The sequence below is a fragment of the Mus caroli genome, unplaced genomic scaffold (genome assembly GCF_978045245.1).
Source record: "Mus caroli unplaced genomic scaffold, Mus_caroli_1 scaffold_1, whole genome shotgun sequence".
In the NCBI taxonomy this organism is placed as follows: domain Eukaryota; kingdom Metazoa; phylum Chordata; class Mammalia; order Rodentia; family Muridae; genus Mus; species Mus caroli.
The window spans coordinates 8247758-8270785 of record NW_028227256.1 but is presented as its reverse complement, the minus strand read 5'-3'; the positions used below and the strand labels follow the sequence as shown (position 1 = coordinate 8270785).

Below are 23028 nucleotides of genomic sequence, written 5' to 3'. Positions count from 1 at the left end.
CCACTAGTTTCCACTTTACAGCACTGGGTCTACAAGTGCACAGCACAACAGCCACAGTTTTATGTGGGTTTTGGGGGGTTGAACTCTAGTCTTTGTATTCACACAGCAAGAACTTTACTGACTGGGCATCTTCTCAGCACCTAACACAGAAGAGCGACTTCACTACTCTGGGTTATTTTGTGTGTCCATTTTGCACCAAGTACCACTAGTTGCCTTAGAGTCGATCTGTTTCCATGTTGAAAAGCTTCAGTTTCTAAATTGCTTGCTTGAAATGATTCTTTTGCCATTCTCAGAAGGGACCTGGCAGTATGCAGACACTATCACATGCTTCTTTTTTCAATTGCACAAAGTAAAATAGAACTGTAAAAGGTTCCAACTTCTAATTTCTTCACTCCACATCTCCTTCAGTCACAATGTATCGTCCTCGGTAGCATTTCTAATGGCTGCTGAGTATTTCTGGAACTGAGCTAGAGAAGGCTGAGTTAGGATGCATTCAGGACAGCTTGACTGGAATTATTTAGATGATTCATAGTTGATTCTCCATGGAGTTATGATTTTCCATTATTCTGGTATAGCAGTGGCTTCCAGCGCATTCTTTCCTGCTTGGCCACTGCACAAAACCTTCCTTGGTCAAAAAGCAGGTGCAGGAAAGATACCCCCATATCCTGTTCCTCTTGATTGGAAGTATGTGGGGTCAGAGGGAGCAAGCTAGAAATACACAAAACCTGAAGCTTTCTGTGTAATAACATTAAAAAAAAAAAAACAGGACTTAGTCTATGTGCTATAGAATAAGGATTTAAATTAACAAACAAAAAGTGTACAAGCCATTAGCAGTAATACACTTTTGCTACTGAAATGCTTTTCTGAGCTCTCAGGAACTCAAATTAGATCAGTCATGCTAGAAGCTAGAACAAATTTTCTATTCTCTTCATAGAAAAATATCACAAAATTATCATAATTTGCTAGGCAATCAAAGGCAGTGCCATAAAAATTATGGGACAAAGGGATAGAACTGGGTCACATAGTAATCATATTCCAACTTTTGTATGAGTTGTACATATTAGCATTTAAACCTCGCGACTTGTTCTTGGTCTGATACTTGGTAAATATTAACTTTCATTCCTTTTTTTTTTTTGTCTTCTCATTTTTATTATTTTTCTTAAAGAAGGCACTTACCTTCCTACCCTATCATCCTTACCTCTGCAGAGACCATGGTCTTCTCCCTCTCACTGTTACAGGCACAAGGTGCTAAGATGAAAATCTGGGCCCTTCTTTAACAGAAGCTCGCCGATGATGAAAAACTTAGAGCCTCAAAATTGCTTACATGTAAAATGCTTTATTTCATCCCTGTATTAACTCCTATCTACTATCTACTATGGTCAGGATTTTATACGTTCAATCTTCCATGAAGCAGCTTTTGGCACATGTTATCCTTCTATTTTAGATGTTTCATGACTCCCTTATAATAAATTGACTCAAAAAGCAAACCAAACCAAACCAAACCAACCAAACAAACCAAAAAAACCCAAACTCAAAACTGTGGGGTCTTCTGCATATTTGGACATTTTCAATAATCACAGACAATAGCATCAGTTTAATTCTAATTATATCTTCAAACCTTCCAAGGTCTATTGACTCATTTACTATCTATTCAGACAGGTGTGTTAAATTGAACACTTGGGGGTATGCCGCACGTCCTTAGGGTTACAATGGAGTCAGAATAAAGCTGATGTGGGACCTAGTGTGGCTGATGGGTACTGTACTGGATTCCTTTGCTCTCAGTGGACACAGGGACAGAAGTACTGATGTTTTGTCAGTAATTAATAATTTTGTACTGTCTCTCAGAGCCAGTATTAAAATAGACACACACACACACACACACACACACACACACACACGTGTGCGTGTGCGTGTGTGTGTGTGTGTGTGTGTGTGTCTGTGATTCAAGTCCTGGCTATAACTCAATACAACAAATTTACCGCATGGAAGACCAGATTTATGATAAACAACACTACATTTGGAGCTACAGAAAGTCATGAAGTAGTATCATGTGTATATTCATCTAAAAATACTTTAATCGGATATAGAAAATACAACTCTTACAAGGGGATCTCAGTATTTATTTTCACACATTTGAAATATAAGTGACACTGATCACTAGTTTAAAACCTTTTTCTGTGTCACAATACATATGAAGAACTCAAAACTACGCCTAAAATATACACTACCATTCCTGAGTTATGGGTGTATATTGATGACTCAAATATAACCTGAGCAATGTTTTTTGTTTGTTTGTTTTTTAAATATTTGAGCTCTGATGCTGTCCTCAGGCTTGGGGACAAGGAAAAGAAAATTCTCTAAGGGCACAGCATCCTGCAGAATTTGAGGACACCTGGGAAAATATAAAATATATCTTATGTAGCTCTTGATGTATATTTAGAACTTTATAGATCTAGATCTTAGAAAATGGTTATTCCCCACATTCAGTGGGAACCTTGGTTATGTCTCCTTAAATTAAAAGTTGATTCACTTTGTTCAAGTGACTACTGGGAAAGCATTCTTAGGGAGCTAATGGTCTGTGCTTCTTGGTGCTGTTTTCTTAGGTTGTCGTTATCTGGGTATTCGAATTGTAGGAAAGTACCCAATACCTATTTTAGCCCCCTGAATAATGATGGGAAGCAATGTATAAGAACATGAGCCATTCTGGTGACTCATCACATGTTCTCTTAATAGGTGTGAGACACTGCTGATCACCTGGTTCCACACACTCCTGAGCATCGTCTGTTCTGACCCATTCATTTAACAATATTTGAGTTAACAGTTCTACCTGTATAGAGATGTGTGTAAGTGCTTATTCTCAGTTTTCTCCTTTTTCTTGGACTATTTTGGTGGCTCTGTGTGACCATAGAAAATATAAGATGACTGCTGAAAGACCTTGCTAGAATAGCACGCTGCGGATTTTCCACTAAAAGGTTGTGAGGAACACTCCCTTCCTGGAATGACCCAACAAAACAAGCTTTACAAGAAAGCCCCAACCACAAGGCAGGTGCAGATAATGACCACTTATGTTTCAGTTCCCATTTCTGGTGACTAAAACCTCACCTCACCTGGGGCTATAGGTGCAGCTCAGGGAAGATCTTGAAACACTAGCCTCTTCAGAAGGGAGCAGCTAATTACCATTTCTAAAGGGGGGAATGAAAAGGTCAGCTAGGGCCAACAATAGGTTTAAACCAGCTCAAGCTGTTACCAAAATCGCCCTCAAAAGTTGTATAAAAGGTGTGTGTTTTGTTTGTTCAGGGTCACTTCTGCCCCATGGCAGGACGACCCCAGGGCGCTGGATCACTAAACCTCTTGCTTATTGCATCAATCTCTGTGTTTCTGTGAGTGGGACATCCTGGATGTAAGGCTCTTTGGGTCTTACAGTTCCTTTTCTTTGGTCTATAATAAAAAGAAATCTAATGAACCAGCTATGTTAGAACATTGACCTGAGAAAAAATTAACTTATTAAATAAAAATTAATTTATTAAGGACACAGGTTAGAAGGATTTTTAAAACGTGGTCCAACCATTGCCATTTTCATAAGTCCATTCTGGAGTGATTTCTGATGGTCTCTCAACATTCCATTAAAGGTGGTGTAAGATCATCAATCCCACAGCATCAAGTTTAACTTATCCATTCCCAGGAAATCAATGCATGTGTGCAATGGATTACTATGTCACCAAAGAACATTCCAATCTTATTCATTTTCTGTTTTTAACTTCCTCTTAAATCTCCCCTCTCTACTATATCACTAATGCTATCTGTTGTGTACACTGATACAACCTCACCCTGACCCTTATGTGTGGCCTCTTCTTGGTTTCCTCCACTGAGATGGCTGTCCTCTTAAAGTGCAAATGAAAATGCAATTATGTGAATGGCTTAGGTCTCCTGGATGAAGCATAAGGTCTTCACAATGTAGTCGTGATTTCAGCTAACTACCACAAGTTTCAACCCCACTGCTTACATTCTCTGCAGTAACCAGCCCCTACTTTGCACAAAATGCTTTTCATATTCTGTCAGTGGGCACTGGTTTAAGTCCCATCCTATATCCTACTCAGTAGGAGGGTGTACATTTAAGAAAACAGATAATTGGAGAGATGGGTTTGAATAACATTCTGGCTTTGCAGATAGTTCTGTAACCTTGAACAAGCTATTTAATCTCCTTAAATACCTTCCCTAAATGATAGGGCAAATCTCAGAGTGATTTTTTTTCAAAATTATATAAATATAATGCATCTTATTATTTACCATAGAGCATATAGTACACAGTATAGTGTCAACAACAATCAAATTACATTAATGTGAAATAGTAGTTCAGTGACCTTGAATAAGTTAATCTCCTTAAATGCCTTTCCCCTATAAATCTAATTAAATGATAGTGCATATCTCAGAGTGACTTTTTTTTCAGGATTACATAAAAAGAAACCATCTTATTATTTATTACATGCAGTACATAGTATAGTCTTAACAACTATCCAATTTCATTAAAATGACTACTGTACCATCATCAATAGGCTAGACTGTAAGACCCTAACTCAATGTGTTTCTTAGACCCCTAGAAATGAAGCCCAGCATGGAGTTCTTTGTTCTTTGGCCTTTAGCCTGAAAGAATGGTGACTGCTGGGTGACCCACCCAGGAGCCTGACCCATTGGGTAAGGAACCGAGAAGGTTTACTCAACTTCCCCAGTCTCTGTTATCTAATCCTCCCCTCACTTTCCTTGAGAGATGAGCTGTAATTCACCATCCCCATTTTTATGATGTTTATCTTATCCTTCCCTTACTTTATGGTTTATTCTTTAAAAACCCTCGACTGCAACTGCTGGGGGTCGATCTCTTCTGCCCCTGTGTGGGTTACAAGCTTGGCCTCAGCATGCTGATTCCTGATTAAACCTCATGTGATATTGCATCAAGAACAGTTTCTCTCGAGTTATTGGGGCATCAGCTCATCCCAGGATTTGAGCAAGGGTCTCCCTGAAACGGGGGGTCTTTCAAGACTTGTATCCCTGTCAACTGTAGGCTTTCTAGAGTGTATTCTGATTCCTGGTACTTAGTAGATATTCAATACACACCTTTTGAAAAATCATGTAAACCCCTAATAAGTACCAATGGTATTCAAGCGTTTCTAAAAGACAAGATTAATTTCTTTATAATCCATTTGTAAATAGGACCCAGTCACTAAATCTACTCAGAAATGTTGTAAATGCATTGAAAGGATAATACATATTGGCAAAAGCAAGAATTGGTTCCCTTATAGCAAATACATAAGACTTAGTTGCATTTCCTGCTCAATATCTGCCAGTTAATATTTCTAGGTGAATTGGTGAATTTTGTTCCTACTTGGGACATAAATATTACAGTGTATTGATTAATTAGTCTTACATTAATACTGTTGAGAAAAGCTTGCCTTGAATAAACCTCATTGGCTACAATAGAGCTGCTACACAAAACTGTCACCTCTTTTTATTCTGCTTTGAGTCACTTCACTTAAAAGCTTAACCCTCTGGCTATTCTTCTCCTTCCCAATAGTAAACTGCTGCAGCCCAGCTTCCCAGAGTGGCTCCCTTGTTAAGACTAAGTGCAGGGAAGGCAAGGCCTCTCAAGTATCCCTACTTGGTGGAGTTCAGACACCCCCCCCCCCCCCCGCAGTAAAGTTCTACAAATGGCCTTTTATATTATCAACAAAAGAACAAAAGTTAACAGTTGCCTCCTTTCTTGTCCTAAACTTGGATCTCTATCCTAATGTTTTTTTCTTTCTAGGAATGAAAACTTCCTCTATTGAATTTTGTTGTTTTAAGTGACTTTCTATGAGGTTGTATGGGAGGGTTCTCAAAATAAGCACTAATAAGGTCTTGCATTTTGCATTCTTGGGATACCCCTCCCTTTCTTGCCTATGATGAATCCTTATTGTGATTCCTGCAGTTTCCTCTATTCAGTAGGTAATTTTGAACAGCTGTATCTTATGAGTCGGGGGTTATAGCCCAGGGTTGAATGCTTGCCTAGCATGAATGAGGACCTGGGGTCTGTCCATAGTATCGTAAAAGTGGAAGAAAAAAACTATTCAGATGTGCTTCACATTTCTAACTCTGCAATGAGGATGGATGGATTTACTATCATAACCACAACCTAAGTGCCTGCACTGGCGAAGTCCTCTGCCAATGGTGTTCATGTACAATGCTCATTTACTCTTCACACTCACACTGTAACAAAGAACTCACCATTCACACCTCATCCATGAGACTGTAAGAAACCAAGTTATGCAACCATTTACTTCCTTTAATAGCAAGTAAGTAACAGGATCCAACAATTTTCTGATTCAAAACCCAACACTCTTTTCACTGCATGAAATTCATATCACATAGTCAATGTCTTTAGAGTTCCCAACACCCATCACTCAACAACCACAATCTTGGGCCCCTGCATTTGTATTTTATATGTATTGTTTTGATACAGATCTATCCAGGAGGCTCAGATTGCTTTTAAATTGATGTAGACCTTGTCCTACTAAAATGTGTTCAGGATTAGAAGGGTACCAGTTTTGAAGCACACTCAGGTGTATCAATTGTAAAGCAATTAAGTAGTGAGGATACACTGATGCATAATGTGTCCCTTTCTAACAGGGAATTGTATTCTGCTGTAGAAAATGCCCTGCTCTGTACAAAGCATGTTCCATTCCCTCAATGATCACATGTACTCTTAACTTCTAATTATATTTAATCATGATGCACAGAGCACCACTGTTCAAAGTCCCCTGATGAGTGGAGCAAAGCACCCTATTGAAGAAGCCAATTTGTTCTTGTTGCATGGCTCTATTTTTCCTCTTTGCTTTTATTACCTTACAAGGAGGAAAATTGTACACTGGGGGGGGGGGGGGCAAAAGCAGCATGTTAACCACCGAACAATCCCCAAGTGGCTGCAGTGGTGCTCTAAGTAAGAACCTCTGCAAAATTAATATGGAAAGGCCAGATGCTGACCTATGGATATGTCTCACTCCATGCACTGTTAGCAAAGCTTCTGTGACAAATAAAATGCCTGATAAAATTACTACACATTAATGAGAATTTCAAAATGACAGTACTTATGTAATGGAATCCCCTTTCTTAATGAAGCACACAAATGCTTTCTTGTGTGTTAAAAAAAAATTCCCAAACTAAGTCAAATTGGGGCACTGTTTTTTGTTTTTGTTTTTTGTTTTTTGTTTTTTGTTTTTTGTTTTTTTTTCCTGAGGCAACCTCTGGGCAGCTACTGGAGTTTTCAGCGTTGTCACTTAACCCTCGTCAAACAGACATGCTTGGTGAAATCTGCTATGATGTCTAGATTGCATCCTTAGAGGGCTGGAAGGTTAATGGATCAGCAAAGACAGGACAGGCAGAGCATTGCATTGTGAAAACCAAGGAGGCAGAGTGCAGGAGTGATGAGCAACAGCTAGGGCAGGATCCTGACAGCAGAGATAAATTGACTACTCCACTCCCTCTCTACCTATCTCAAGGCCAAAATGCAATGGTGTTTAAAGGGCCATGTTTCCAGCATTACACAGGAAATTGAATGTGAAATTCTCATTAATGATAATGACACCTTCTATTACAACTTCTAACACAGACTCTTGAAATTCTATTTGATTTTGCATTGTTTTTGTCTGTTTATTTGTGAGAGGGTCTCTCTGTCCTGGAACTCACTCTATAGACCAGGCAGACCTTGAACTCAGAGATCTGCCTGTCTCTGTCTCCCAAGTGCTGGGATTAAGGGCATGGTCCACCACTGCCCAGCCTCCATATATCTCTTTAAACTTAAGTTTAAAATCCACCCATTGGCAAACACGCACTAATCTTGACTCCTTCTATTTCAGCACACACAAGTGTATTTCTAACCAGCCCTGCTCACTGGGAAAGTCAACATCAAGGTGTTCACTGTCATTTGGCATCGGGTAACTGAGTACTAAGGCTCTCTGAGGAAGTATTGGTTGTGCAAGAATCTGTAGGAACATGAACCTGCTACCAGGTACTCTCAATATTGTGCATGTATGATCTGCTTCTCCACATTATACACTCCCAGGCTTGGATTCTCTCTCCCGTGCATTTCATCTCTACTTTGCTTTGGGAATTTGACTGGATACACTGGCTATGGACCCTGAGCATCTGCTGCTCTTCAGTACCACTGACTGGTCCTCACTGGGTTCTTTCATTTCCCGCTCAATTCTGTTCTTATTACCCATAAGTTTCCTGATGCCATGACTATGAATGGACACAACTAGCTATGGCTCTTTAGCATGGCAACATAGATGATTTCTTTTGACTAGGTTCATCTAAATCATTGAATAGGCCTTGGTTAGTATGTTTCTACAGATTCTCCATGGCTTTTATTGTGTTTGGGTCTTAAGGGTCTAAGCAATGGTTGCATGCACTAGTAAATAACAGCAAGCTTATGTAACTACAGTTCAGCTGGTCTCAGCTTCTACAGGGGGCAGCTGGTTACTCTTTTCTTACCAGGCCTTCTCCTGGATTATCTTAATCTTTTCTCTTTCAGAAAAATTTAACCCAGCTCAAATATATTGCTTGGAGCCATCTCTTTCTCTTTTTTAATTAGTGTTACCGCCTTTTTAACAATAGTCAGAAATTTATCTGATATTTTCTATACTTGCTAATTGTGATTCTATCAAAGGGCATAGAAAATCAGCATATAACGTGTTAATTGAGCATCTGAGGCACAATCCCCTAAAAATGTAATTTTACTTCCTGTGGAGATCCTGACTCTGTATCCTTCCCTGATGGTTAGTGAGGGTCATCAGTTCCTCTCCATGGTGGCTGATTTTGGATGTCCGACTTATGGGGCTTGACAGCTAGAAAAGCTACATTGATTTTGAGTCACTCACTGCATTTGTTCCTCACAGTGCTCCACAGACTTAAAGTAACTTTTCCTGAAATACCCACGTGATTTCATCTTTGACTGACATGGTTGGGCTGCCCCAGCTGTGGCTTCGAGGACTCTGAGGAGCACTGGCACCTGTGGCTGTAGCAGAATATTTATCTAACTGGCTGCATTTCCAGCTAACTAAGTAGGCAAAAGGCCCTCTCCTGAGAGCCGAAGTACCTTTCTACTACCATGTATGTCAGAACTGCAGGTCCTCCCATCTTGAGACTCCAAGCCTCACATTGCAGTGTTGGACATAGATATGTTGCTTAGCCTTCTCTTATTTTAATGATGGAAAGTAACTATGTGAAAGTGCTTGTTTTACATATACTGACATTTTTTATTAATATCAGAGAATTTTTGAGGCCACTAGACCCTTATAATAATAAAATTCTCAGGAATTCTGTATTGTTAACCTTTGTTTAAAATACATTTAATTTTAAGAAAATAATGGCTATTTCAAGATCAAATAATTTAATGCATTAATTTATCAAGATTTAACTCAAGTAAAAGCAGTCTAATTGACAAGACAGTGACATCACTAAGTAAAACAATTGGCGCCTTCATCTTTTGCTATCTTCCATGAAATATCTACTCTCCTCTATTACTTTTAGAAATTACATACACCTGTGTTATTTATCTGGTTATCAGATCAGCAGAAATTTCTGTGGTTCTTTGCTTATTGGAAAATTCTGCAATATTTAAGTTACTTCGAAGGAAGAGAACTCATAAGACAAATTGACATCTGAGTTATGAAAAGGAAGCATTTCCAATCTTTTCCCAGAACACTGTCTCTGTGAGCCGCTTTATTGAAGTGCATAGATTAGACAATAGTTGTAAAGCTTTTGTTCCATGGGAAAGGATGTTTCAATTAACCATCCTTTAGTGATTTAAAATTCAAGCATTTTCACTAATCTTCCTATTAATCTCTTAAAGTATATTCTTCACAAAATATAAATGGATACATTTGAACCTTTTATTTGCTTTTGGAGGTATTTATTATTTTCTATCCTACATATAGACTCTAACCTTCACATAGAAGGTCCCCAAGAGAAAACGGTGCATGCTGATATTATTTTGTATCTTTCTGAGTCAGAATAGGTAAGGCTTTGCTGCCTGCTTCTTGGGACTCTATGATTTCCTAAGCCAGGTTACCTTGAATGCTCTATTTTCGTAAGAGTCTACATTACCTAATCCAAGCCTATTTGTCAATTTGTCCTTTGATGTCATATTAATGACAGAATAAAATATCCTAAGAAATAGTCCCTCAAAAGTTCAATGTGGTTGTTACAAATAGTTGATGCTACCTGAGGAAGACTTTTGTAACTTTTAAACCAAAATTCACCATATTGTTTATCTTTGTTTGCAATAAAAACTATTCCATTGGCAGCATTGCTAATACCAATTTCCTTGGAGTTGCTTTTATATTTCACTGTCTGGATTTGATTTCCTTAATAAAAACTGTAGTCATACTTTGGGTCTTGTACCATGCTTACACATCGGGCTTCTGTTGGTGGTTGTAGAGAAGAGCATGACCCTATGACTCCAACCCAGTCTTGAAATGTGAAATAGGAAAAGACATCTCAATTTCCCAATAAGTTACTTATAAACGTATTTTGGAAATGGATCCTTTTAAGTTTGATTCCCAAAACTTTATATATACATTTTTTTTCTACAGCTATTAATAAAAATGGCCTGCTGCTGAATATGTGTGCCGAAAGAGGTCCCTCAGTATTTGTACTCTAACAATGACAACCAGCTGGCCTTCACATGCACTGTGCCCTTCTCACATTTGTGGGCAGTTCTTCACAAGGAGGATTATGATACAGTGTGTGCTAGGAGGCCTCAAAGGCTCTCTGACTGCTTCCACTGATGAAAGGCTAGGAATATTAGCTAAAAATGGGTGTCCCAATTCTTAAAGAAATCTAGTCTCACCAGAAATCATGGGAACAAAAATGGCATTCCTTTATACAGAAGAATTTGACCAGGTACTTCACAAACCTGTCAAGTTCTTAGCACTGCACTCAAATCCCTTACTGTCTGCTGGCACAGCCACATCAAGATCCCATGGATCACCTAGTACTAAAATTCAGATCAAGATGAGTACACAGATAGGTTCCTAAAGAGACCCACTATGATCACAGACACCTCGCCGTCACTGGGAAGTTTGTAAACGTGTCCTTTCATGAAGCTTCCTACTGGTAGGTTCCCAGTGTCTGACAAAGCAGGCTCTATCATAGAAGAAGAGAAAAGCTTCTTTGTGGACCCAGAGAGAAACATATTTGGGTTTTTGCAACATTTGTAAGATCCTGATTTCTATTTGTTAAAGGGAAAATGATGGCTGTTAAGCAGAGTAGAAATAAGGAACACAAACAAACAAATGAACCACTAAATGGAAGGCTACTACAATGAAAAAATGAAAGAAACATTTAGATCTCAGTCGCAGTTGCAAGCTTTTTGATTGCCTGTTACAAATAACTAGTGTGGGTATGAAACAGAACTTGAAAAGCCACAAGGCTGATTCAATACTATCAAAAGGTTACTTTTGGGGAAATAAAACTAATTCAAACTCTAAGACAGGTAACAACACAGTATAACTAACATATGTCTCTGTAGGAAAAGAAAGTCATAAGACAACGAATATTTTCATTTGTTAGGTGTAAATTAAAGCAATACAGGAATATAATTGTCCCTCAATTAAGAGCAATATGCAGATGAATTCCATTGCCCTCTGCAGACAAGATAAGGAAAGCCACCCGACTTGTGTTATAATGAGAGTCATTTGTTTTGGAGCCTTAACTACAATGAAAGCTTTATATTTTGTGACACAGTAATTCTAACTAGAATATGGGCTATTTTAACTTAAGAGACAGCAACATATAAAAGCGTGCCTCTGTGCTAGTATTATGTGCAACTGCAGGGGGAACCAATAATCATTAAACAAGAATTTAGTAATCAATGGTGGGTTCATGAATTGCAATATTAAACGGACAGGTTGGAAACACAGCTTTTGTGCTGCTACAACAGAATACAAGAGACAGGGTAATTTATAAATACATTTAGTTCTTAAAATGGAGGCTCAGGAGGAAGTCCAGGGTTGAGGGGCTTTTACTAGGTGAGTGCAGTCTGGCTGTGTGATCTCCTATTGAAAGCAAATGGACAAGAATCAGAGAACTTACTGTAACAACCCATTCCTACAAACTTGCCCACTTAACAGGCATACACTGAACTCTTCCTAAGACCGTCATGCTCTGATAAAGTGCTGTGCAAATGTGTAGTGCTGGATAGAAAGCATGGGAAGACTCACAATGGAAGAAGAAGTGGACAGACAAGGAGGAAATGCCAAACATGTCCACTGCTTAAATCACTTCTAATCATATTTATATTTTTTAAATGGCAACCTTGCTCTACTCAATGGCAAAGGAGAGCTAATTTACCAGGGAGAGGCAGTGCAGAACATCAGGGACAGGGATGGACACCCTGGGGGAAGATCAATAAAAACAAAGCTAGGCTAAGTGCTATGGGATTTTCATAATTCATCTTAAACTCCATTCTCTTAACCCTGCGTATGCATTACTAAACAATGCAGAGGTTATGTTGATCGGAATTAAGCCTGCCTTTCCTTCTAAAACCCACATTTTTGCTCCCAATAATAAAGTACTTAGACACCCACCCCTTTACCCAGTAATTAAAATGCAGTAAAGTCATTCACTATACAGTTTGCCTATTTCTCATTTTTATTTTAAAAATAAATGTTAAAGGTATCTTACATGCCATTTGGTTAACGCTGAGCTTGCCGTCTTGGTGGGAAAGACTGTGATTCCTTGTTTAGTGGCTCGGCAGGTGTGGGGCTGCTTCGCTTCCTCTCTAGCTGCCTACATTAGAATTACTACAGGATTATTTTAAGAACAGCCTTCTGTGGAATTTTGAATCCAATATAAATTGGCACATATATTATCCTACTGAGAAAAATCTCTAAGCCCTTCACAGGAAAAAAAATGAAAATTTATATGAAAGTCCCAAGTTAGTCTGCATATTATAAGATAAAATCTAATTTTCAAATAGTTTTAAGTTGAAATTCAGCATTTGTCAACAGTTTAGTAAATACTGTCTGAAGGGAATGACCCAAACCCTTATTGATTTTTAATTGTAAAGGTGGAGAAAATCATACTTTAAAAATTTTTCGATGCTATTTATGATTCTAACATAAAAATCAATGAATATAGAAATTGTAAAGGAGTTGCTTAATGCTGACAACAGCCATTAAACTCTAAAAGTGTTTGTAGAATGTCTGTAAAAGTAATTTGGACATTCGGTTATGATTGGTAGCATTAAATGGCAGATTGAACTTCCTTAAATTTCAGTAAACCAGTGCAAGGGTAAGAGCACTGTTTTCAGATTCGAATTTACAAGTGTTTATCTACTTGTTCTGCTCCTCTGATAATTGACTGTGAACTACAGAATGCAAGAACACAAAAAGTCAAGGTGATGCCATCATTTTGGGTCTGCCATTGACTTTTTGCTACTCCTTAAACCCAGCTGGCATACTCCTGCCAAAGACTTCTTGTTCTGTCTCTGTAACTGGATGGCTCTGTCTCATACAAGTGAATGAATGGCTCCCTCACTTCCTGAAGGCCTCATGAATTTGCCCAGCCCTCAGAAGGTAAACCCCTTTTTCATGCTGGCATTTTCTACTACTCTGACCTCAATTCTGGAGTCAATCCAAGTGAAATACAATGTATTTTTCCTTTATTGTCTATCTTCCACAATGCAGTACACACATACACTATATACAAGTGGGGCCTTTCTCTTTTGAATACAGTAAGCCCAGCAACAGTAATAGTGTAGAGACTTAATCAGTGCTTAGTGAACACAGACAGGGCGAAGAATGAATGAATGAGAACAGACTGAAAGAACAGGGAGTTATCAGAAAAATTGTTTCTTTGCTAGTAAAAAGATTATGCAATATGCCTTGAGAACTTGTCTTGACACATTTCATACATAATATCATACTGGGCTTCAAAGCTTTGCAAATGTCCTGGACTGTAGAACCCACTGCCTTGTATGGTACTTCTCTGCTTTCTGTAATCAATTATCCTAATTGAGACATCGCCTCCATGGACTGGTTCAAATCTAATGCTCTAAAAGATCAATTGATTCCCTCTGAATCCTGTTCATTACCTTTAAATTTCCTAAGTTATATTTTCTTATACTGTAGTTTTTGTTGTGCTTTCATTCTTGTTATTTTTACCATTAATTTTATTAACTGGTATATTGTCCCTATTTGCTAATCATGCTTGTCTCCAACATGAACACTCTTACTGTATGGTGTCATACAGCACCAGTTATAACACTTTGCATGGACTAAGGACCAAATAATGAAAATAAATAACCACAGCCTTCAAAGTCTACATGGCCTAACACTAAGAGAGTCTATGACATGAGGCCCTATTTAGATTAAAAGGAAGACTGAAATTCTATCTTATTATTTCCATTTAGAAGCTTTCACTTCTAGAAGAAAATGAGAAGGAAGGAAGAAGCAAAAATGAAGCTGAGTATGATGGAGCTCAGGCTGATGCAGCTGCCTTGGCTGCCCCAGACAACACAGTTGGCATGCTTTCTCATGAAAAGCATATCTTATCAGGTGATCTCCTGGACCATCACTTTGCTGACCATGGGAGGAAAGCAGTCAGATATCTCCAGGAAGACTGTGCTCAGGGCAATTTGGCTCTAGTGATGTAAGTACCTGAAGGACAGAATGTGTGTTAAACACCCTGAGGAAACTAGTTTTGGGCCCTTTAAGTTCAACTCCAACTAGGAAATTCCTGCATTGAATATGAACGATGTTCATTTTGAACATAAAATACTAATATAGTGATTCAAACATGAGAGAGATACAGATCTCAGCTATCCTGGCATAAATAGAGGATTGTGTTAATTGGTCTGTTTATAGTTAACAAAACCACAAGAATCCAAACCAAAAAATATCTCAAGTTGTACCTGAACACATCTGAGTCATTTGAACATTTGAGTTTTAATTCAGCCAGTCTGCCATATTAAATACGGATCAAGAAAAATGCCAGCAAGGCAGAGAAGTTCACATACCGGTGCACACCACTGCTGCACATGATGATGTGACAGGCACCAAGCCTGTCACACAGCTCTGAAGAAACTGACAGCAGTCCGACTCCAGAGGCGCTGCACGGTGTGTTCACACAGGCAGCGATGCGTTTGGATCTGATAAATGAGGTGATCAGCCGGTAAAGTTCATCTAAAGCATTGAGAGGCTTCATGAGCTAAAATGAAAAGCGAGGGACACAAAGCTCAACAGGCTTAGAAGTCCATTTGGGTGGCATGCAATTCAGCTGTCCCAGCTTTCACAGTACTGGCCTAAAATATCATATTATGATGGAGGCAGCAGTTTGGGGATTGTAAATAGCTACAGTCAGACAGTGTTCAAAGGAGCAGCACAAAAGCTACCAGGGATGCAGGTGAGGAGACTGGATTAATGAATGCAATCACTGTTTTACCTTATCTATGTAGGCAGCTTTAGATGTGGCATTCGGTGGGGAATTTGACTTGTCCAAGTAGAATGCCCTGAAAGAGTCCAAAGGAAACCATTTATTATTAAAAAAAACAAAGAATATAAAATGCACGAAGAAGATGTTTTGTTTCCAACAACTGTTGCTTAAAGATCAATAGATGAGCAAGGGCCCTGACAACAAGGTTCATCAGGGCTATGCAAAGGCAATGGTTATTTCTTAAAAAAAACAAAAAACTGGTAAGATGGTTCACAGGAGAAAAATTACTTCCTAAGTCTGTGTTCTGACCCCCCTAAGCAGGCTGTGGCCCACAGCAATAATCTCATAATTAGTAGTAGTCTTGCTTGCTGTCTACATTTCAAAAAGCAACATGGTTCGATGAAGTTTTACAAACTAGATTAGGAAAGATAACTCAGGACAATTTCCAAGTTGACAATTACCTTCACTCTTACTGAGAATGAGTTTCTTCTTTCCTAAAACAATGGTCAAACTTCTCTTTGAAAGAGCTCGAATATAATTAATTCAGTATCACAAGTTGGTTATTGCTCACTACAATTTCAGCCCAGGCACCACCTGTAATTGAGTGCCAAGAGCAAATAAATGACCATGAATACAGGATGAATCAACACCAGGTACTGCTTGGTCCCAACGCAAGGGTACAATGACATGATACACAGACACCCCTCAAATACCACGAAGATGGCTCCAATGAGCCAGTGAATCAGTGTGCATTGCAACCACACGACCAGGAGCAAAATCAAAAGGGATTCAAGCACTGCTAAATGTTTTCCCTAGATTTCCCAAGCAGAAGACAGCAATAATCCACAAGGAAGACTCTCAAGAATAAGGAAAAAAAAAGCATGGATCCAGTGTGGGGCAAAAAGATGCAGTGAGGCTGGTCTATGGGAAAAATATCCAAGAAAGGCTAGAATGGGTAGGTAGGGCCCTGTGGGTCCTTGTAAGGAGTCGGGAGCCACTGAACAGAAGTTATCAGGCAACATGACTCATTGCCAGAAAACTGACCTGGCTGTTTAATCAACTTATCGTTATGCCTAACACTTCAGGAGCCAGAAGTTCAACATATGTTTCATTTCAAACACATGCGGCATAGTATAATATGAAAACACACTACCAACCTTTAACATACTGTGGTATTTTGCCCTTTGTTTTACTCTTACATAAATAAAATATTACCAAGATTGCCACAGACACCAGGAGTACATTCTCCTTTACTCTTCTGTTTGTGCCGATGGCTTAGGTTCTTTCCCTAGAACAAATACCTTCCAGACTCCTAGATGCTCACATGCATGGCTGTCATGCTAAGGCCATCACAGATCCCACTGCTGGCTACTGCCAGAGATGGCAGAGAACAGGTGTGTGCATTTCTATCTTCGTGCTTAAGGACTTTCAACCTCTGGCCATTTCATTTGAATTTGTATATATTTGTTAACCAGACATGTTTCCTCTTACTGGTCTGCTCCTATTCTTACTTTTGTATAGTCTTACACTTTCTTTATACCCAGTCATTAGCTATTACTTTGGGGTCGGTGGTGAGACAGGAGTTCTCTGTGTAGCCCTGGCTGTCCTGAAATTCACTCTGTGGACCAGACTAGCCTGGATTCAGAGATCTGCCTGCCTCTGCTTCCCAAATGCTGGCATTAAAGGTGTGTGCCCCCACCACCTGGTCCATAACTATTACTTTTACAAAGAGTTAAACTGATGGCTTAATGCTTTCATTTTCAGTCCCACACCTTTCTTATCTTAGGTCCTCAAGAGTATTTAATTTTTAAAATTGCTTATTCAATTTATATTTTCATTCACTGTCTTTTAGTGCATATTATACCATAAAATTTTAGAATCTAGATCAGCAGTATTTGCCCATCAAAATTGTTTTCAGTTTAAGATCTGGAGAAACAGGTTTTGTGGTATGATTATTATTATTATTATTACTAAGAACTAAGGGCTCCATTTTACCCCATCTCTGTTCTATAGTTTAACCACTAGTGTTTATATATATATTTATTTTTTTAGATCCAGGTAAAGCCTCAGACTAAAGTTTTCCATGGGAGAAATCTCATTTTCAGATCTGAAATGGCTGTAGTCACCAACTCGAATTTTGTCTTTCCACCCAAATGTCTGCTTTCTCTTGTCACTCGCACTAGACACATACTTACATCTTTCAAAGTGTACTTAGTCCCCTCTCCATAGCCTCCACCCCACAACACACTCTTTCCTTTTTATATCTATCTATACTGGTAGCCTTTTAGGTGGTTTTCTCAGTTAAACCTTCCAAGTATATAATTTGTCCCTTGGTCAAGTATATAACCTAGACTTTATTATAAAGTTTACTGTTCTAATTACCTTTTTTATTTTCAAGATGTATATTCATTCTTATTTTACTTCCGTCTTGAAAAAGTTAATGTTCACCACCCGTAATACCTCTTCTTTATGTGACTACAGAGGCGTGTTTGCTTATTACTATAATGTCTAGAACCTGTGACAGGGTCATCTCAGTAAATATTTGCAAGTATACAATAATTATATAATTCATATTTTGCTCCATTTTATGCCTTTATGGCTGATCTTATGCCATATTTTCAGAATTTCAGAAATATTTTCCTAGGCTGTTTTGATGGAACAAATGCTTCTTAGGCCAGTGGTTCTCAACCTGTGAGTCACAACCCTTTGTGGGGTCGGGAGTGTGTGTGTGTCACATATCAGATATCCCACATAACAGATCTTTACATTGCAATTTATAACAGTACCAAAATTATACTTATGAAGTAGCCACAAAATAACTTTATGGTTGGGGGTCACCACTACATGAAGAACTGTGTTAAAGGGTTGCAGATAAGGAAGTTTGAGAACCACTGTTCTAGAACATACTTATTTTCAGTGACCAATTTTTTTGGCTGTCTTTCTTAGGGTTGGGTTTTCTCATGACTTGTGGAATTACATATAATGTTACTTGAAGTGAGAAAAATTTAAATTTAGTTTTATTTATTTTATGTAACTCCATCATTAACTTATGCTTCTTTTTAAATCATTTTGTGCCAAAATTATAATTTTCTCTCCTTCACATCAGAGGTTTGAGTACTATATTTTGGAGACATCCAGAAGACTATAATCATATCATAGACCCAGCAAGTGATTAGCTCCATTCCTAGTTTAGTGGCTTTACTTGCTTCATCCAATCATCTTCAGATCCAGCATTCCCTGAGTGACAGTCTCAAACAGGGAGGACTACACATTTCTATCCTTCACCAAGAAGGTGAATAGACAAGTTCCCTATGCCTGGTCTCAATTCGTGGGGCTGGCTCTAGACATCTATATGGACATCTAGAGCCTAACAGTGACCATCCACTGTCCTACAAAAGCTGCCCCAGCCTCTCTGCCAGGTCCAGATCCCAGCAGTTCACAGGTCTCAGGAGAGACTCCAACACATCACTTGCATTTCTGTGGCCATTTGTGATCTGATGTGACTTATATATGTATTTTCTGTCTTCACATTTGATCTAGGAAAGCTATAGACTCAGAATGTATGTAGTAATGCAAAGTTAGATTCTCTTCCTGTCCACCTATCCTTTCTTTTACTGCATCTGGGCAGAGAAAGCAACATGGTGAAGAAAAGGACTAAAGTTCAAGGGCAAACTGCTTAGCCTTTCAGGAGCCCAGTGTCATCATACGGGTGGCACAGTGTTGGTGTATGAAGTGCCTAGTTCTATGATATGCAAATAGGACTTGTATAACAGACAATAGTGACTACAAGTGCACACATTCGTCAGGATTTCTTGGCAGTGTTTTAGTCAAACTTGGTTCCTAGCACCCATTTCTAGCAGCTTGCTTCTGCCTATATCTCCAGCTACAGAGGATTTCACAACTTCTTCTGGTTTCCTCAGGTACATCCATGTGCACATACCCACACATAGGTACCTACATATACACAAAATTATAATAAAATCTTTTTTTTAAATAAAATTAAGACCAAAGACATCCTGCTGTTCCTGGTATCACCTAAAATAATCTACAACTATTTTGTTCCATTACATTTTGAACTACTGTGTTCAAAAATAAAAACTAAGTTATGTATTTAAAATACAGATAACTCTACGATCGTGACACAAATAGAGGTTTAGGACTGAAAAGAAATGAACTGTTTTCAGGTTAAAGAAGAAAAGTTTCTCCTTTAAAAGCCATGATTGAAACTTCAAACCTGCTATCTCTTGAGTCAGCTAGGAGAACAGTGTTCTATTATAGTAGCCCACAGCTTCATCTAAGGAGAACATCCTTTAGGAAAGATGCCAGCACCAATGGTTGGCAACATTCCAAGAGAATGTTCTCTAATAACAGACAAAACCACTTTAGGTGAGTTATAGGCCAGTGGTGGAATTCTTGCTTATCCTGGCATATATAATGCAAGTTTGGGTTTAATCTTCAGTACCATAAGAGAAAAAGAGAAAAATCTGCCACTAACTCAGCCTTTTAAGGACAGGTTAGATCATGACAGTCTAAATCTGCTATGTTCAATTACAAGTGATTTTACAGAAATCTCCAAATATCAATTCTGTAAAATATTAAAAGAAAAAAATCCCCCAAAACAATTCATATTGAAGTTAAAGAAAAACAACTTTTAAATTCACAGCATAGCCCACACCAAATAACATCATTTAGAAATCCCTTTCAACTGCTGTATATATAACGAAAACGAAAATCAGTAATGATAAAACTTGACTACTTCAAATAGTCTTACAAATTAAAAGTTACTACAGATTCAAGGTTAAATATTTGACTCATAAAGATATGTTCCTATAGTTAACACTTCCTAATCAATAATGGAAGGGAAAGGAATAATTATGAATAGTTATTAGTGTATGGCTATCAACCAACTGTATTAATCAGCAATTACTAACAAGCATTAACGGTATATTTATTGTACAATATACCAATTCACTGAATAGGTCCAAAGAAAGTAACCAGAAACTACATAGCTACTTCAATATTCCTATATGTACAGTCAACATATCTGAAAACATAATTACTTGTGAAGATGAGAGTGTAGACCTGAGGTAGAAACTAATGTTAGGAAGTCTTCATCAAATAAAAGGTTGTTCAACAAGGTATTTCACCTACCAGGTAGTGAATTTGAGTATCATTCAGAATATGACAAACCATGGACAGAAAATAATCTTGTAATGTACTATCCTTAATTATAAAAGTCCGGAAATGTCTCTTAATCAAATTTTATGGAGGAAGTTAATGGTAAAATTGGATTAATGCCAAAGTTGATGTCATTTATGATGCTTCTAAGGTGAGTAAGAATGAAGTCATGGTTCTGGTCTGAATATAGAAAATCTTATTAGGACAATCTTGAAAGTGTTGATGCCAGCTTGGGAAGGCTGGCCCATGTCAGTTTCACTATCACAGCTATCAAAAATGAGCGGATTTTTATATGATCCTTGTAGTTGAGCCTCATAGAATGAAATAACAATGAAAAAGTAAAATCAGCATACATTTCAATAAGTAGTTAAACTTAAGTTGACATACACACATATACATGTACATGTACATACATACATACATAAGTCAAATAACTATGCTAAAAGTAAACTTGGTATAGTCTGCCTACCATGACCAAGAAAGTAAGTACAGGTACCTTTGTAATAAAGACTGACTGTAAGAAGTAACTCCAAAAACTCAGTGGATCAATAGAAGGAAGATCCTAAAGGTATGATTTAAGAGTTGGATTTGGATAGGATTATAACAGGTCACAATTGTAAGAAGCATTTTCAATCGAAGCTTCCCCAAGAATAATGTAATTGCCAAGGCGGGAAGATAGAGCCAATACATCAAAAGAGTGAGTTCAATTAAGGGTGGAGGGAAGGGTATTTGGCAAGGTGGCCAGATCTATGCTCCGAGGAAATGAAATATCAAACTTAAAAAAAAATAAATAAAGCTTGTCGGTAATTTATTAAAGTGTGAAGAGGTCTCAAAAGAAAAGTTCTGTTACCAGCTACAGTAAGAATGAGTAGGAAGAAACACATGACTGCTACAGTGTGGTGACTTAGAGCATCAAGAGACCCTCAAAATGATAAGGACCATGCAACACTATAAGAAGACCTTGGGGATCAAATCAGCAGCTACTGCTTGCCACAGGAGGAAGAAAACAAGAGTGGATAGGTTGATTAGTCTATTCACTCATCCACGCTAAGTATTAATTTATGAATTAGAATATTATACACTCTCAAATGGGTAAACAGTCCAGATTGTAGCTCAGCAGGATCAAGCTGTGCCCCAGTGATGATCCATTTTCCCACAAAGGCTGAAAAGAATTAAAGAAATAGATTTAGTCTTGAGAGACACAGAGAAGTTAGATCAATGACAAAAGTGACATCTTCTCATTTGTCATTTGACCAGACAATTTTCCTTTTGTTTTTTTCTTTTGGTTCTGAGCATGTTGGAGGGGAGCCAGTTTCTAAGAGAGATGATGAAGACATGAGAGTCTCTTAATGTTTTATAACAAAGTAGAAGGGCATTCTCCAGCCAAGACCTCTGCTGTAATCTGGCTTTTTTTCCCCAGATGATTATTCATGAGATCATCATTCTATTTATATATTTATAATCATGGGCAATGAACTGACTGGCAAAAGTAATCCAGATCTGCCCTACCTTAAACTCCCAATAAGTTCCATTAAAATCTATAGAAGCAACAGCATCGTGCCATCATCTCCTAAAATGTTTCCTAAGGCTGTGACAATTCAGAAGCGAGTTTCATAAACACCTGCAGACCTCTAATCCTCAAGGAAAGGTGGGAGAATTAATACAGTTGGAATTATGGGTATGCAGACATAAGAAAATTGCTTCCAACACAGCTTATGGAAAGAATACATGCATAAAGAGAAATCTGCAAGTAGCCAAAGTCCCATGTGTCTCTTTACACAACTCTATTCCTTAAAGGAGAAGGATCAAAGGTTAGTCTGAAAATGACCTCTAAAAGCTTCTCTGTGGAAGAACAGAGACTCTTGTCACATCTGCGAGGTTATGTTCAACTCCTAGAAAGCTAGCTGCCCAGGAAGCTTGCATGAAGGGGAACAAAAATAAATCAAGGACAAAACAAAATCAGTAATGGCTATCACAGAACAGCCTTGCATAACAAGTTCTGACTATAAATAACTTCGAATCTGGCCAAGTTTATTCTGACAGAAAGCAGAGGCTCCACTGACCACACCCCTTACAGATGCCATCCATATACCCCTTTCTCTTTCAACTAAAACGTTCCCCAAGGAAATCAACTTGCCAAACCTGATCCCAATGGACTCTCTGTTAAAACCATTCTCCCCACTCCCACTGACAACTTTGCAGTGGCCAACTCTTGTAAAGGGCACCCCGCTGGCTTTAAGGTCTTAGTTTGAGGCTGGTACCTTGTTGGTAGCATATTTTTCTCACCAAACATTAATATTAATATTTTCTCACCTCCTTAATATTCTATTCATCACTAACATTGAAGCACCTGTTTCCTGTATTTTTCTCTGCCTGGCCTCACTA

General features: G+C 38.3%; 1 protein-coding gene across 7 annotated transcripts in view; it reads right to left on the bottom strand.

Annotated features, from left to right (window-relative positions):
- Prex2 (phosphatidylinositol-3,4,5-trisphosphate dependent Rac exchange factor 2) overlaps positions 1-23028 on the bottom strand; it is a 321717-nt gene that overhangs the window by 22518 nt on the left and 276171 nt on the right. For all 7 annotated transcript variants that reach the window (XM_029482876.2, XM_029482881.2, XM_021163512.3 and 4 more), the window contains 2 exons: positions 15475-15541; positions 15050-15240 (listed from right to left, as the gene is read on the bottom strand). In XM_029482876.2, the coding sequence (XP_029338736.1) occupies positions 15050-15240; positions 15475-15541 (258 nt within the window). The remainder of the gene's footprint in view (positions 1-15049; positions 15241-15474; positions 15542-23028) is intronic.